Here is an 18,369-nt window from a genome sequence, read left to right as displayed (position 1 = left end):
AGAGAAATTTTTTAAACCACTTTTAAAAACTCAACACTCACCTACAGTTCCCACGGTAGAATTTACTCCGAAAAAACTTCAAATGCTCAAAGATTTTAGTCAGATAACAAAACAAGAACTTGAAAAATTAGAATATAATGATGAAGAATTATTTCAGAAACTTGAGGAGGTAAATCAACCCCCTAATTATGCAGTGGAAGCTCTTCAAAACAATGAATATTTGGCAGATTCAAAAACCAGAGCAGGTCTCATTCCAACAGAAGAACCAGCAGTGTTCCATCTTGTGAAAGAAAAGGTATTGATATTTAATGATGAATTGATGTTCTTGAGTTCTACTCAACCAAATGTTAAATTAACTCCAAGATTAATGTTTCTTCTAACAAACCCCGGATTCAGCGGTTCAAAATATTTTGAGGAACCACTTGATATGGAAAGAGAGGAAGATAGGGTATATATTGAGTTGCTAAATGCACTTGATTATGGAGTTTCTGTTGCTGGTAAAAGTAAGAAGAATGAGAAGGAGAAACATATTATTGATGCTTTAAGTAAGCTTGGTTCGGGTGTTAGTTTTCTTCCAAATGACCCATCACAATTAGTTAATAGGCTATTATTGTTGTTAGGTAGTAAGAAGGCTGGAAACAACAATTGTTTTAATGAATCCTCAGCCATTTTAGATCAGTTGATGAATATGAAAATAATTAATAAATGTCAATACAAAGATATTTTATTAGATATTAAATAAGATGAGAAGCACAATTCTTAGTTTTAATTTCACAACGAGCGTTTACACAGCTTCATTCCCTTACCCACTACAACTTGACCCCCTTACCTCATATGAGGCATCTTTATTGTCGATGGAAACTTATAATACCTTGTTTAATATCACAGAGAAAAACAACAAGTTTAGTTATAATCCAGGAAGTGGATATAAAACTATAACCGTTTCACCTGGAGCTTACGAGATTTCTCAAATATCTTCAGAAGTCTCTCGCCTTATGAAAGAAAAAGGTGATGAACCAAAAAATATTGTAATAGATATTCAAAAACACACTTCAAAATCAACTATTAAACTTAAAAATAATTATAAAGTTGATTTCACGATTGAAAATTCGTTTAGAGAGCTATTGGGTTTCTCTTCAAAAAAGATTGAAAATAACGGGACGTTTTACAGTGATAATGTTATCCAAATATCCTCCGGTATAAATTCAGTATGAATTCATTGTGATTTGATTGATGGTGCTTATAACGATGGAATAAGAACAAATACAATATTTTCATTCAGTGCATACTCAACCCCGATTGGTTATAAATTTAATATGGAACCAAAAAATCTTGTCTATTTACCTGTGTCAGGAAAAACCATATACAGAGTAAATTTTAGGATAACCGACCAAGATAATCGTATGATATCCTTTAATGATGAAATTATATCCATCAGAATTCACCTACGTGAAGGTTTTCAATAAATAAATAATGGTTATTGTGAGAAAACACGAGTTGGGAAAATATAAAATAATTACAGGGGAGGGCATGTACCTTTCACCATACTATACAAGGTATGTGGGTAGAGGATACTATAAACCTAAGAGACAACGAGGTGTAGGTCATCAATTTCGAAATAAAGGAGATGGGATAATTGATACTCTAATGGGTATTGGTTCAACCATCCTTAAACATAAAGACCTAATTGGTTCAACTGCTTCTGCCGTGGGCTCCGTTGCGGGTGCTATAAAGAGTATAAAAGATGCTCAAAAGGAGTCTCATAAATTACAAGCAATCAAAGAAATAAAAAAAGGTAAAACTCAACTATCTTCACAAGAACGACAAAAAATCTTTAAAATACTTGGGTCAGGGTTTCAACGATTTTAATACTATATAAATACAAGTATGGAAGCGATTGATAGTATCTATGATTTGGATGATACAATTATCATTTCAAACTCCACGAAAAAGGAAGACTATTTTAAGGTAAATGCTATAACAGGAACAGACTGGAATTCAAACGGAACAAAAAGTTTTGAAATAAATAATCAACAAACTTACTTGAATATAGCTGATAGTTTCTTGCTGTGTAAATTTAAATTCACTAAGGCTGCGAATAATACTAATGCTACACTCGTAAATGATTTCTTCTGGAAAATGTTTGATAGTGTTCGCCTGTATATTGGAACACAAGAGGTTGAAGCGGTTGATTATGTCTCTGCTACATCTGAAATGATGAAATTTACACTATATTCGTTTGGTGATAGAATGGGTAAGGGAGCTGTTGAAGGTTTTATTCCTGATATGTCAACGGGTACAAACACAGACCCTGGTTATAGTCAAAGGAAGGCAATGTATAATGATGACACAAAACCAGAGAATAGTTTTACCGTAGCAGTACCTCTGAAAGGTATATTTGGATTTTGTGATTATGACAAAGTTTTGTATGGTCTTAAAATTAGATTTCAACTACAAAGGAATGATAATGTAAATAGGTTGCTTTTTGGGGCTGAAAATGCTTTTGGAGACAACAATAAATTTGTTATTAATGATTTGTGTTGGTATATCAGTGAATATACTCCTAATCTTAAAACGGAAGAGATGTTAAATAGAAGTCTTAACTCAAAGAAACCGCTAAATGTATCATACCTTAAAAGAAGATGTCAACACGTTAAACTGGAACACACTACCTACACTTGGAATTTGGGTGTTCTTCAAGGAAAGCCACGATACCTCTGGCTCATTTTTAAAAAACCAGATGGAGAGGATGGTACTAGTAAGAATAATGCGCTGAGTGATAATGCTAAGGTAAAACAACTTCGGGTTTCTCTTGATGGCACATTTTATCCACGAGATAGATTGGAAATTGATTGGGAAAAAAATGATTATGCGGAAGCCTACAAGTCCTACCAAAAGGTGTGTGAAAGTAATGGTAATAATGATCCTATTTTGGATATGGTTGCGTTTCAAAAACGTTATACAATCTACGCAATTGACCTGAGTTCTCAAAAGGAAACTATAAAGTCTAATCGAGTGGATACTTCTCTATACATTGAAAGAGGGGAGAATGAAGAGGTTAATGCATATTGTTTGCTTTTGGAGGAAACAGAATTACAGATTAATACAGATAATGGTGTTATGATTAATATCACATAGGTTTTTTCTCATAAATAAATGGTTGGGGTATATGTTAATCAAATCAATCTTAATAAATTAACATCTTGTATTCAAAATCAAAAGCCTTGTATTATTAATGTTAATACAATTCAAAGAAAAGGAGCTGTAAGAATTGATGTTTTACTCACACACACACAAGTAAAAACACTAAATGATGTTGGATCTCTTAAAATTAAAATGACGAAACCTATGTTAAAGAAATATTCAATAGACGAGTCAAGAGGAGGATTTCTCCCGTTTCTAATTCCTTTATTTGCTGGTTTAAGTGCGGCGGGAGCATTGACTGGTGGTATTTCAGCAGCGGTAAAAACTGCTAACGAAAGGAAGGCACAACTAAAAGCTCAAAAAGAATTGGAAAGACGTAACAAGGAGTTGGAGAAACAAATTAGTGGAAGTGGTGTAATTGTAGATTTTGCTCAAAAACTTGAAAGTCTACCTGATAAAGTTAGATTGTTGGTTAGAGATATGCTTTCCTCTATCGCTCAAGCGGGTGTTAAACTAACTAAACGGGGTAATGGATTGTATCTTTCTCATAAATAAATGGATAAATGGTTTAAACAATTTGGAAAGAATACAACGTCAAATATAGAACTTACTAAGTATTGTAAAACACTAAAAATTGATAATGTGGTTATTTGTATGAGAGATGAATTAATACATATAAATAAGAATACAAAGAATATTATTATGAATTTAGACACACAGAATGGTTCTCATTGGGTTTGTATTCATAATAGTCAGGATAAATATTATTTTGATAGTTATGGTATGCCACCACCTGTTGAAGTAATACAATTCTTACAGAATGGTGTTTATCAAACATTTCAAGTTCAAGAAATTAATTCTAAATGTTGTGGTCAATTATGTTTATATGTATTATTTCAACTCAACAATAATGAAAATTTTTATGATATCATTTTTAATCTAATATAAATGACTTATGTTGGAAAAGATGGTTCTATCTTTGGAAAATCCTCTCAGGATATTGATTTATCAAATTATTATACAAAGGCACAGGCTCAACGACAAAAATATAGTGTAAGTAAAAATATTAATATGAAGAATACTTATAAATTAATCAATTATCCAAACCCTACAGATCTACATGATCTACATGGGAGGTGTGCCAGGAGGAAACCTTTGCTGTGCAGAAAGAACATCAGGGCAAGACTAAAGTTTGCCAATGAACACCTAGGCAAAGACCAGCACTTCTGGAACAACGTGCTCTGGACAGATGAGTCAAAGGTAGAGCTATTTGGCCACAGTACCAGAAGACATGTTTGGCGAAAACCAAAGACAGCATTTGACCACAAGAACCTGATACCAACTGTAAAGCATGGTGGCGGAAATATTATGGTTTGGGGCAGCTTTGCTGCATCAGGGCCTGGGCAGCTCACCATCATATAATCCACTATGAATTCTTCATTGTACCAGAGGGTGCTTGAGGATAATGTGAGGACATCTGTCGGAAAGTTGAAGCTCAACCGAAGGTGGACCTTGCAACATGACAATGACCCTAAACATAGCAGTAAATCCACCAAGGAATGGCTGAAAAGAAAGAAATGGAGGGTTCTGGAATGGCCAAGTCAAAGCCCAGATCTAAATCCCATCGATATGTTGTGGGGGGATTTGAAACGAGCTGTGCATGCAAGAAACCCCTCAAACATCGCACAGCTTAAAGAATTCTGCATGGAGGAGTGGGCAAAAATTTCTCCCAGTCGATGTCAGAGACTGGTAGACAGTTATAAGAAACGCCTACTTGAGGTTGTTTCTGCCAAAGGGGGCAATACCACCTATTAGAGCCAGGGCTGTACTTACTTTTTCCACATGCGAAATTTGCATTTATGTTTATTTAAATTATACAATGGACTACAAAACGTAAATGTTTCATGATATTTGTTATATTATATCACCTTTATCTATCAATATTGTTGAAATGAAGATCAAATAGCTGTATGTTGAAATATGTCGAAAAAGTCAAAACTTTTCATGGGGTGTACTTACTTTTTCACGTGACTGTACACACAGACATACAAACACTGTTCCAGACGGCTCTGCCTGAAGGGTTACGCCGTAAAAAAAAACGTGCAAAAACAGAAGAGATGGCTCGCATCAAGTTGATTGCGTGGGGCAAGTATGCCATGAATACCATCTAGTTATTGGAGGAAACAAGTGAGGCAATGAACTGTGACAGAAGATAGAAAAGAAGTAGATTACATGACTCCAATTTGGCATTTTGTACAATTGTCATGTAATAACAGCCGTTGGAAAACACTGAACCAGATCGTTTGTAAATGATACTTCGAAAAAATTATCTGCAGGCGAGCGACGATCAATTTTAAAACGTAAAATACACACCTCGCTCGATACAAACAATGCGCACAGTTTACTTTGGGGGTCTCAAGATGGCGCCGCGTTTCTTCACCAATCAGCTGACAGCCAATGCAGTTCGTGTGGAGATCAGTGGCGCAGCCAACGCATGCAGTTGCTTACATTTTAGTTTAATTTTATAGTAAATATTTCAACTTCCAGACTTTAAAGGTGCGCGTCTTTACATCGATCAAAGGCACTCACCATTTTACCAACATTCGTAGTTTTTTGTCACCTTTCGTTCGTTTTACTTTATTTTCAGCGTTATGTTTTTACGACGCATTTGCTCGGAACATATTAGGCGGTGTATAATCAAAAACTAATAATCGAGTCCTTGTTTACATGAAAATTATTCATTTTTGTTTCAAACTGTTTATCTCAGCGAATTGACTCATAAAGCGCTGATTTTAAAATGTTTTCGTTATGTTCTTCCTTTGGTGCAAGAAAGGAACTTCCTTGTTTATTTTGTGGTTTGGGTCATACTCATATCGATGTGTATAAGCAACGTGAGTTACCTGTCGATCTTGCGGGATGGAGGATGGAATTTTTAATTTCAAAAGTCCGAAGCTGCTCCTCGTCCTCAGTGGAAAGAGAAAGAGCGGGAAAGACTTTGTGAGCGAGCGCTTGAAGCACAGGTAGGCCCACCTGGTTCATCGTCCTGTTTGTGTCTGTCGGGTTCCTGTCGTTCGGCCGACGGATGATGTATTATAAATATAATCGAGACTCTATGCTGTGCTTTGGATAATTTAACATTTTCATCCCCAGGCTGGGAAGCAATGTCTTCACAATATTACGACTGTCCGAACCGCTGAAAAGCCAGTATGCCAAGGTACCTGAAGAATGCCATCTCTTCTGCTGGTGAACAGAACGGACATGAAACGTATTGTTATGTCTGGGCTGGGGGTAAAGCAAAATGTAGAGCCAGGTAGATCTGTATAGGTAGGTATTCGACTGTCGCGATAGGGAATCTACCTGTAATAAGTTCTTCATGTTTAGGCGTTTGTCGGGATAAGATGTATGATTGTGGATCTACCAGGAGATTCGAGTGTTAAGTAGTTAAGGATTAAAGATAACGCCCCTGTGAGTCTCACCTAGTAGTCAAACCTTTGTCCATTATGGCACTGCAAACCACATAAACATTAGTTAGGTCCCTAGCGCAACATTAAATGATTAATTTCCCTGACAATGACTTCGGAACAAACGGACAGGAAACCAGGCCAAAAACACCGCCACAATTGGCCGCCACCATTTACACCTCCGCAAGGCCGACCAACCTCGCATAGCACGTGCTATGAAGAAGAAGCAGGAGTAGAGAGAGCGGCTGTGGTGCAGTGGGCATGCCCCTGGACGAACCGGCGAGTCGTGGGAGGCTCTGATTGGAAGAGCAGTACGCCAATGTGACGTCATCGGGCAGGTATATTACCGAGGGCAGGATGCCATTTTGGGGGAGTACAGTTGAGTTGAGTTGGACCAGAGAGTCGAGTTGAGTGGAGTTCAAAGGAGTTCACGGCTTGAGAGAGTCCCGGTGCGATCCCGAGTTTGGAGACTCCTTCCTGTCCCTGGTTGAGTGGAGTTCGCTTGCTTTGTGCAGCCCTGCATTGGACCGTTGGAGCAAGGGAGCTCGTGGTGTGCCGTTGAACCGACGAGGCCTGGTGGCGCTCAGAGGCGGACGGAGAGGGCCGCGGGGCCGTGTTACACTGAAGACGACTGGAGCCAGATAAGCCCGAGCTCCGCGTTTACACTTTACATGACGAGACGTGTTATTTTCGTATTCATCTCCCTCGTATTGTGTTTGATATCTGTTGTGTGTGGGATCCCAATTTAGGCTTCTTATTAGAGTTATTACCGGTGCGTGCTTTTTCACTGTCTTTACTTTTCATTAATAAATCGTTGTATTATTTTCTGTATATATCTGAACGCAGTTTTCCTGGGTGTTTGATTTTAATAGGTAAAGCTGCAGGGCTTTCGCTGTGTCCCGCCATTCCGCGCGTTTAAGTGCTTGATTGGAATCCGCTATTGAGTTTTTGCCTCGGGAGTTTAAAGCCTCGTAATCGGCCTCCGCAACTCTGATGTTAATCGCAGTTGCGTGACAGTATTTTTATTTTAAAACTAGCCGAAACCCGTGGAACATCCACGGAAGGGAGGATGTGGTGTATGGGTAGAGTGTACCATTATGGATGGCATAGGGGATTTGCTTGTCCGAGTAAGAGTTAGGAAGAAAGATGAGAATGAAGAGTGCGTATATGAACAACGTATTTATGGCAATCTACTTAAATGACAACGCTACGATATGCTTTTGAAAAATGAATGGATTCGTAATAGGAATCAGCATAGCACCACTCTGGGATTGTCCACCCAGTGGACGGCTTGCTGTCGCCTTCGACTGTCCAATCAGCGGACGGCTTGCTTCACCTTCGCCCAGCAGACGCCAATACGATGGCGTCGTATCGGCAGTTAATCGGATGCTTTTGGGCCCCATCGTCGGCTAATTCAGATTTTTCGAGTATGCCTGTACATGATAAACAAAGAGCGCGGTTTGTAGATCGTAAATCCATTAGTGCCGTGGGCATCGGGTCACTGGGTGTGGCGTAAAAGGGATAACAAAGTCGAGTCCTTACGCTATTATTATATAGATGAGCAGATGTACCCGTAAGAGGCAGGTGATGGCATGGGAGAGCATTTAGTGGGACTGCTGGGCTACAGAATAATAAATAAACAAACAAACAACAACACTTTTACAGGTAATGCACAGCTTTGGAGGTAAGGTAGACTGCAGTGCGGGTTTCGGTGGGTGGAGAGTGTGGTAGGAGGGATCAAATTCAGGAAAGTCTAAATATTCTCCAAGATTGGCAGATGGAGTTTAACATGAGGAAAGGTAAGGTTCGGGATGCGTATGAACAATGAAAATAGGAATTACCTAATGCAAGGGGTAGTCTCGGAGGGTGTCACACAGGTGAAGCATATCTGAGCAGGTGGGTGTGCGGATGGACCGGAGGTGGGAATGACCTGGTCGTGGAGTTGAACGGAGGGATTGAAAGTGAGAGAATAGATAGATTGAGGCACGGACTGAATGTAGATTTGACAGAAAGATTCCTGGAACGGACCGAGGTGGATTGAAGCACGGAGCGAATGTAGATTGAAGGAAAGAATGCTGGAACGGACCGAATGGGGATTGAAAGAATAATATATTTGGAAATGGGGAGACACTACACCGTGAATATGAAGACTAACTGACCATAATGCATGTTTCCATTCCTGTACCCCTTAGACAATGGACAAACGTCTACCTTGACATAGACTAAGAAATAACTATCTCAGGATTCCTATCGTGTACATGGATGTGCTCTCTCTGGGAGTACTTTTCCCAAAACCACAACAATATTTTGCAGTGACCGAACACTCATAGTGGAGCTCGTCCATATGTTGTGCAGGAATTAGACATCAGTGTACCTTTGGTGGCCGAGGCAACGACCCCAGGGAGCCAGGAAGTTATGGTCTTTTGCTGCTGCTTTCTTTGCTTAGATACCGCCAAGATTGTGCTCGGAATTGAGGTTTGTACATTGTGGCCGAGTACAATTGATTTTCCAATTCCATTTTTGTACCAGAATCATGGCCTTGATCTGGATCGCCTGATGGATTCCAGTAACTACAAAGAATTTCATCGTGCTGACATGGTGCATTGGGGTGAGACGCAGCGGAAGGAAGATCCTGGTTGTTTCTGCCGTATTGCCATTGAAAATGCAGACCCTTCACGCCCGATCTGGGTAATTGGCCTGTCTGGGTCGTTTGACAGATAACGCTCATCATGCGTTGTATGCCTTCGGCTGCATTCAAATGGTCTTTTGGTTGCCTTTTGTTGCAGATGCAACGTAATTATATAAGATTTGATTTCTTACGAGTTTCATCACCTTACATGGGATTACACACAGATTTAACTTAACCAATGGTAACCTGCCATCCTAGTGCTGCTATCCAGATTTCCTATTGGATCATCAGGGCAAGCTTTGATAAAATCGAGCTTTCTCAATTGGGTAAGGATAACACAGTAGCTCACTGTTAGTTTCTCAATATATGTTTTCTCTTCCCTGTGCATCTCGGAGTTGTAAATCCGTGCATTCCCTTTGCATGGAGTTACTATAGCCGCAGGCCGTGGTGTATATTGCATTATCTTTGTAATCTACTATTTAAGAGAGCTGTTGGTCTGTCTGTGTGGCGTCATTTTGCTCAGAGATGGCTGAACAGATCTTCGTCCAAAAAGGGGGGTTTTTTGGATTAAAAAAAAATCACTCTATAATGCCTAAGCCTTTTTGATTAATAACAGTTATAGACAAGAATCACCTTTAGAGGCCATTTTCCCCGCAGAGCAGGGGTTGGCCTTTTTCAGGCACCGTGGTCGCCTTTTTGAAGCAATGTTTTACAGCCGGGTGCCCTTTATGCCGCCAACCCTGTTAGTCACCTCTTGCGTACACACAGGGAATTACCAGTGAACTGGTACTCAATTTGCCGGCCTCAGAAGGATGACAGGCTGAGTCAACCCCCCTGGTGTTAATTCAGCAATCGACCGGGATTCGAACCCAGGATCCCAAGCCGGCACCCTAACCGCTAAGCCAACACCAGGCTCTAGTTATAGATCCGGAAGTTATAATCAAACAATTTTGGAAGCGGTTGAAGTTGGTGGTAAGGCTGCTTCTTCTTCTTCCTGAACGTCATCATATTTAAGGGTGTAGTACTGGTGAACAGGTGATTTTTTTTTTTTTTAGCTGAACAGTTTCCTTATAGTCTTATAAACAAGAATCATGCTATTAGAGGTCATAGAAGTACCCCTAATTATTGAAAAATTCAAATTTCAATTCAATTCAATATAATATTTTGCATGAAATTTGTTATAACTTGGGAAATGCATCATTCTTTTGGGCTGAAATTTGGACAGGATATTCAGAATATCACTTCCTTTAAAATGATGAAGGCTTTTGTTTATAGGAGTAGCCATTGTGGATTTATTGAAGGACAACCAAGTTTTATCTGGTAATTGGCATAATTAGCTAATTAGTGAACATTTGACATAATTTCACAAAATCCTCATCAGGTAGTAGAGTAACACATGTATAATACATGTACCAAGTTTTGTGTGAAAAGAATGATAGGTGACATAGAAGATAGAAGTAGAAATGTGTTCTTTGTTTTTCCTTGTTTTTTATTGACGGTCTAATTTATGCAAATTATATGCATGTAATATGACAAAGAAGCGTTGAAACTGGTCTGAGTTAAAGCCAAGATTATATCTTTCAAGAAAAACTGAAAATTAGATATTAACTTGACTTTGTTTTTGTGTAAAGGCCTCTCAAAGGTACCTATGTAGTTTTCTCAATTTTTCACCAGTACTACACCCCTTAACTCAGAAACGTGATGAATGGCACTTTCACCAGCATGTGTTCAACGACAAAGGTGAAATGATGTTTTGACATTTGTGATGGATTCTGATTTGGATGTAATTGCTTTTCCATTATATTTGCCCTCATTTCAAATATTTTAATGTTTCTTTTTTGCTTGATGGTGGACCGGGGGAGGGGAATGAATTATCTATCTATAATTCCAGTAATCTCTGTGTGTATGTTTGTTTGTATGTTTGTCTGTGACCGCTGTTTCTCGACAACTACCGGTCCGATATACTTGAAACTTGCCAGGTATATTGCTGGGGACCCGAGGATGTGCCTTTTCAAGGTTTTAAATTAATCGCAGAAGTAGTTACCGAGCTATGTCCAAAAAACGATTCAACCAATCAGAGAGCAGCGAGCTATCACGTGTGCCGAACGTGGCGAACAGACTCTGCCTCGGATGGCACATTTGAGAGCGTATTCATTTATTTCCCGTCGGCAAACTATGTTGCCGTTAAACTATGTTTTAAAACTAATTAAAACTAATTTGCGATTCATCGTAACTGCGATTTGCGACCTTCCGGACAGTCAAATGAGGACGTCACTTCCGGACTTACGTAGCGGCTAGCGGGCGCCATTTGGAGGAGCTGGGAGGACTCAGTCGTGATAGAGTGAGCCTGAGTGAGTATATCAAGACAAGAACAAGATCTAGAAGGAGGTATGTACGGTGCGATTCATATAATATATTGTTTAGTTATCGTCGATGAGGAATTTGGGGGCCCGATTAACTGCAGCGCCATCCGAGCTGCGGCGTCGGGACGATACATTCATTGTACGGTAACATCACGCACTTACGGGCACGTCCTATATATATAGTACGGGCATGCCCTAGTCTATGTAAATGTGTACCGTGTAGCGCCATCTAGTGATGGTGGCAGAGGGTATTACAATTTCCCTTTTTACCTGTGCAACACTGAGGTTTCTGAAGCACTCTTTGCACTGGAAAAATTTTCCTCCGTCAATTCGCCCCTCAATTCGCCCCTCTCCCAAAACGAAGAGTCATGTCAAAGCCACCCTCTTCCTCCCTCCCCCCCCCCCCCCCCAAAAGTTGTATATGTAGTATATCTTTCCCCTCACCTCCCCATCCCCTCCTCCTTCCACTCCCCCCACTCCATTTCTCACCCCTCCTCCTTCCACTCCCCCCCCCCCCCCACTCCCTTCTTCACCCCTCCCTCTCGTGCTTCCTCTCCCCTCACCCCCCCCCCCCCCTCCCCGCAACGCCGTGTACTCCTGCTAGTGCAATATATGCTGTGGGGAATGCAAATCTTTTTGGACCATGGCCCAGTTATATGCATGTGACCATCTGTTGTATTGTTTGTTGTACCCAAACATATATATTTTTTGTCTATTATTTATTTATTTTTAGAGAATTGTTGTCGCGATGTGCAATGAGTCATTGGCAGTTGATCATTCGGTGAGATTGTCAAGGATGAGTTTGAGGGACCGTTATGGATCGTTTTAAGAATTTTGATATATTAAAAGGTAATCACAATGTAAATTCTGTCCCTACCCTAAACCCCCAGGAATATATTTTTTATCGCCTACAACATTCCCGGGCACACCCCGAGCACACCCAACAGATTTTTTAAACTCATTCCATCCAGCGGTTCAAGAGTACATATAAATCAAACAAGCAAACACTTCTCCAATTATAGTACCGTATAAAATTATTTTATAATTTAAAGAGTCTGCATATATTAACAACACGTAACTCTTGTTGCCTTGTGTTTAAAAAAAAAAGGCGATTCAGTTTTAATTGCAAGTTACAAAAATTGTCTCCAGCAGCATTGGTTGATGTTTTCAAGTCACCACATTTCTTCTGAGTTTGCAAAAATAACAAATAATACACAAAAACCCTGACATTCGTGGATTCACTTTCAGTGCAACCCGCCTAATTGTGGTTTATAAAATGTGACCTGTTTCTACATTCGCGGCCCCTGCGCTCTGGCTATTCGTGGCTTTTGCGGGCATAAAACATCCCCCGCCATCATCCCCCGCCATCATCCCCCACCATTGTCACCTACCACCAATGGATCGTCCCCCACAAATAATGGTCACAAACCATGGTTAATCAGCCCTCCTCCATATACCCACAACCCACTGCACGGGTTCGTCTCCGCAGCGTGTCCTGGGTCTAACTCGTTCTTCTCACTCTGCTGCTTTGACATGCTGTAATTCCTCATGCTCGGGAACTTTTGCGCTCATTGTTTCAAGTCAATCATGGGACCTAAGCGTACGAATAATGTAGGAGATGCATCTGCTCCCAATAGGCTGAAAAAGGTGATGAGCTTGAGCCAGGAAGTGGAGCTGCTTGGCTGACAACAAAGGGGTGAGAGTGTGGCCTCTGTGGGCAGAACGAGTCCACTGTCCCATATACTGTATAAAGAAAATCGAGAAGGCGATTCGTGAAAATGTCGCGGCTAGCACAGCACCCAGTGCCCAAGTCGTTACGCAAGTCAGGGACATTCATATTTAAAATATGGAGAAGGCATTGAGTGTATGGCTTGAGGATAATGCGCACAAAAGTGGGCCTATCATTCGTGAAAAGGAAAAGCACATTTATAGTCATATGGTTAGCGTGGGTGGTGCTGCTAACACGAGTGATGCGGGTACGAGCGATGCGAGTTTGTGTGATGTGGGTACAGGTGGCCCCAGTTCCTTCCAAGCTAGCAGGGGATGGTTTGACCGCTTCAAGAAGCTGGTACAATCTCCACAATGTGAGGCTCACTGGCGAGTGTGCCTCGGCAGACTATGAGGCAACTGCAACTTTCCCCGCTCAACTCACACAACTGATTGTGGAGAAGGGGTATCTCAGAGCAATCTTCAATGCTGACGAGACAGGCCTGTCAAGGACTTTCATCTTGATGCGAGAGAGGACAACATCATGGTTAAATGCTGCAAATGACCAGGTATCTCTTCTCCTCTGCGCCAACGCCAAAGGAGACTGCATGATGAAGCCGATGATGCTGTACCGTGCCCTGAACTCACGGGCATAAGCAAACGCACTCTGCCCGTATTTTGGAGGACGAACAAAAAGGCTTGGGTAACAGCTGCCATATTCATGGATGGGTTCCACAATGGTTTTGTCCGTCAAATGGAGATGTACCTGGCAGAAAAGAACCTCTCCTTCAAGATCCTCCTGCTGGTGGACAACACACCAGGCCACCCCAAGGAGCTGAATGTGGCCCATCCCAAGGTTGAAGTCATCCTCTGCCACCCAACACCATTTCCATAATCCAACCACTCGATGTCATGGGAGATGGCAGGGGATGGCTTTGATGACATGAAGCCTGAAGAATTAGGGGAGTTCTTCGCCTTACATGGGGAGGGGCTGACTGAGGTGGAGTTGGAGGCCATCATCAAGGTTTCCGAGGAGGAGGAGGTGGAGGACAGTGAAAAGGAGGAGGAGGTGGCGAGGTCCAAGTTAATCGTCAAGTTCCTGGCTGAGGTGCTGAAGGACATGAAGACAGTCGCTGACAGGTTGTAAGATGCCGTCCCATTGATGGAGCGATACCTCTGATTTTAGAAGGTGCTTGATGATGTTTTGCTGCCTTACACAGAGCTGCCGAGAAACCTGTAGCACTCAACAAAACACAGAAACCTGCAGCACTCAGCAAAACACAGAAACCTGCAGGACTCATCAAAACCTTCAGCACTCCTTACACAGAAACCTGCAGAACTCATCACAACCTTCAGCACTCCTTACACAGAAACCTGTAGAACTCAGCAAAACCTACAGCACTCCTCACACAGAAACCTGCAGCACTCCTCACACAGAAACCTGCAGCACTCCTCACACAGAAACCTGCAGCACTCCTCACACAGAAACCTGCAGCACTCCTCACACAGAAACCTGCAGAACTCCTCACACAGAAACCTGCAGAACTCCTTACACAGAAACCTGCAGAACTCCTTACACAGAAACCTGCAGAACTCCTTACACAGAAACCTGCAGAACCCCTTACACAGAAACCTGCAGAACCCCTTACACAGAAACCTGCAGAACCCCTTACACAGAAACCTGCAGAACCCCTTACACAGAAACCTGCAGAACTCCTTACACAGAAACCTGCAGAACTCCTTACACAGAAACCTGCAGCACTCCTTACACAGAAACCTGCAGCACTCCTTACACAGAAACCTGCAGCACTCCTTACACAGAAACCTGCAGCACTCCTTACACAGAAACCTGCAGCACTCCTTACACCGAAACCTGCAGCACTCTTTACACATAAAACTGCAGCACTCTTTACACATAAAACTGCAGCACTCTTTACACATAAAACTGCAGCACTCTTTACACATAAAACTGCAGCACTCTTTACACATAAAACTGCAGCACTCCTTACACAAACCTGCAGAACTCCTTACACACAAACCTGCAGCACTCTTTACAAATAAACCTGCAGAACTCCTCACACATAAACCTGCAGCACTCTTTACACATAAACCTGCAGAACTCTTTACACATAAACCTGCAGCACTCTTTACACATAAACCTGCAGCACTCTTTACACATAAACCTGCAGCACTCTTTACACATAAACCTGCAGCACTCTTTACACATAAACCTGCAGCACTCTTTACACATAAAGCTGCAGCACTCTTTACACATAAACCTGCAGCACTCTTTACACATAAACCTGCAGCACTCTTTACACATAAACCTGCAGCACTCTTTACACATAAACCTGCAGCACTCTTTACACATAAACCTGCAGCACTCTTTACACATAAACCTGCAGCACTCTTTACACATAAACCTGCAGCACTCTTTACACATAAACCTGCAGCACTCCTTACACATAAACCTGCAGCACTCTACACATAAACCTGCAGCACTCCTTACACATAAACCTGCAGCACTCTTTACACATAAACCTGCAGCACTCTTTACACATAAACCTGCAGCACTCTTTACACATAAACCTGCAGCACTCTTTACACATAAACCTGCAGCACTCTTTACACATAAACCTGCAGCACTCTTTACACATAAACCTGCAGAACTCTTTACACATAAACCTGCAGAACTCTGCAAAACAGCTGTGTATCACCCATTTTTTCGCTCTGATTCCTCCACCTCAACACCATCAGCACCCTCACTTGCATCCTCCTCAGTGGAGTTCCCTGGATTCTAACTCATCATCATCATCCTCATCATCACATAAAAAATAAATGAAATGAAAATTGTTGACTGTACCTACTGTTGTTTTATTTTAATTTATTTGTAAACATTTTTAATGAAACTAATTACCTCGTACGTGCATTCGTGCTCTTAAACCTTTAATATATTTCCCTCATGTATCACGATCCGCCGTGAACCTATCCCCCTTTTTCCCATTGAAACAAGGCCCTGCCATTCGCGATTTGCGTTAGTTTGCAGGAGCGTATCCCCCACGAATGTCGTGGTCCTACTGTAATGATACATTACAATATCCCCCACGAATGTCGTGGTCCTACTGTAATGATACATTACAATATCCCCCACGAATGTCGTGGTCCTACTGTAATGATACATACCGCTCCACCACACTCCCCCGACTCTCTCACACTGTAGTTCCTCTCCATGCAGATATCCTTTCTTGGTAGGTAAGGTGGTGGTTTGTTAAATTAATGAATGGATGCTGATGTTTAATCGATGCCTTGGCCTCCTGCAGCTTGTGACTGATGCTCGCCGCATGTCAGACATGGTGTGGTTGCGTGACCACTTTGGCGATGTCATTGAGATGGTGCGAGTCACTGCAGTGGAGGCAACGCGGCAACGTCGAGGATGGAAGTTTACTGCTGGTGTGTATTTTAAATCCTCAATAATTGTTTTTTCTAATCCGGAAAACTCGTAACATGTAGTCATAACATATGCTGGCTTTTCTCACATCATCAGCATGGTATGTCTTGTTTAAAATCATGTCATTTTGAAAAACATGTGAAATTGTCTTCAATTTCCCCTTTTAGGGATAGATGATGCTGAATCAGAATGCGGCCTAGACACTGTTGTCGACTGGGACTGGATCATTCCCAATGACTCGAGTCCTGCCAATCTGGACCGGATTATTGACCCCTTAGTGGACCACATACAATCCAAACTGAAATCCTGATATCTTATTTATACACTATTCGTTCAAGTTTTTAATCCACCAATTCACTTTAACCGTTTCTTTCAATTCTATGTTCCTTGGCTAATTTAGTATTGATTTGTTTATCCAATCACTTTTTTTTTTACCTCCACCACCGAAGGTGGATGGAGGTTATGTTTTCACCCCTGTCTGTTTGTTTGTCCGTCTGTCTGAACAAGATGTCTCAAAAAGTTGTGGACGGATTCGGATGACATTTGGCAGAGAGGTAGCATATGTGACAAGGACAAAATGATTACATTTTGGTGAAGATCCGGATTCGGATCCGGATAGTAGAATTTTTAAAGTGATTCTTTACCATTGGGAGAAGACGCTAAACATGATATATAGCAGGATATCTCAAAAAGTTATGGATGGATTTGGACGAAACTTGATGGAGAGGTTGGGTGTGTGACGAAGACTAATCGATTCGATTTTGGTGAATATCTGTGTATGGATTCGGATACGAGAATTATTTAATTCTTTAAGTGATTCTTCACCATTGAGAGATTGGGCGAAAAGCGATGTACGAGTATAACACGATATTTTAAAAAGTTGCAGACGAGTTATGGCAAAACTTGGGTGATGAGTTGTTTCGATTTTGCCGATTAGATTTTGGTTCAGATCTGAATCCAGATCCGGCCTATCAATGGATAGAAAACGTAAACTGTTCAGCCTGACGGAGGCGTGCGCCCTACCGAGAGCCGTTCTAGTTTGTATTAACACCTTATCTTTCGTACTTTTCATCCAAAATCTGGGCTCGGGGAAGAGAGAATACTTTCATATTTGGCAATAATCTCCTGCAGAATTGTTTGTAAAACTGAGACAGTATTATGAATGTCTACTTTGCAGCTCAAAAGGACATTTTTATGCAGAGTCAAATAAACATTTTTTTTTTCACCTGTCCAAGCATTATCCCTGCCCTTACAGAGGTATGTGTTAGGGGAACCCAGGTACAAAAGTTTTATTTCTGAAAAGCATTCAAAATCGTTAATCATAGTCTAATTTAAAGGGAAAACATTTGCCAATCACAAATAGTTGAAAAAGCCCGAGTGTGTCGATTTTCAATTTCGCCAGTGACGTCGCACTATGAACTCACCTTGAGCCATATGGCAGTTTACATAGAGAAACGGTGCATATCGAGCTCAGATTCAGACTTCACTCAGATTCCACCGTCATTAGCAACTCTGAAGGTTCTCAGTATGTTGAAACTGATCAGTGGGATTTTAAAGAAACTATTGGAGACAAAATTAGTGATGGAAACGCTTTCGGGGGAATTGTGGAGCCGTATC

General features: G+C 41.2%; 1 protein-coding gene across 1 annotated transcript; it reads left to right on the top strand.

Annotated features, from left to right (window-relative positions):
- Nucleotides 1–5,962: 5,962 nt before the first annotated feature.
- LOC144894354 (phosphomevalonate kinase-like) lies at nt 5,963–17,977 on the top strand. Its single transcript, XM_078787107.1, has 5 exons — nt 5,963–6,164; nt 6,295–6,358; nt 9,135–9,293; nt 16,625–16,754; nt 16,920–17,977. The coding sequence occupies exons 1-5, from the start codon at nt 6,061–6,063 to the stop codon at nt 17,060–17,062; spliced, it is 600 nt and encodes a 199-aa protein (XP_078643233.1). The 5' UTR covers nt 5,963–6,060; the 3' UTR covers nt 17,063–17,977.
- Nucleotides 17,978–18,369: the final 392 nt, after the last annotated feature.

This window comes from Myxine glutinosa, chromosome 11 (genome assembly GCF_964187855.1).
Source record: "Myxine glutinosa chromosome 11, kmMyxGlut1.1, whole genome shotgun sequence".
Lineage (NCBI taxonomy): Eukaryota > Metazoa > Chordata > Myxini > Myxiniformes > Myxinidae > Myxine > Myxine glutinosa.
This window is presented reverse-complemented; position numbering and strand designations above follow the sequence as displayed.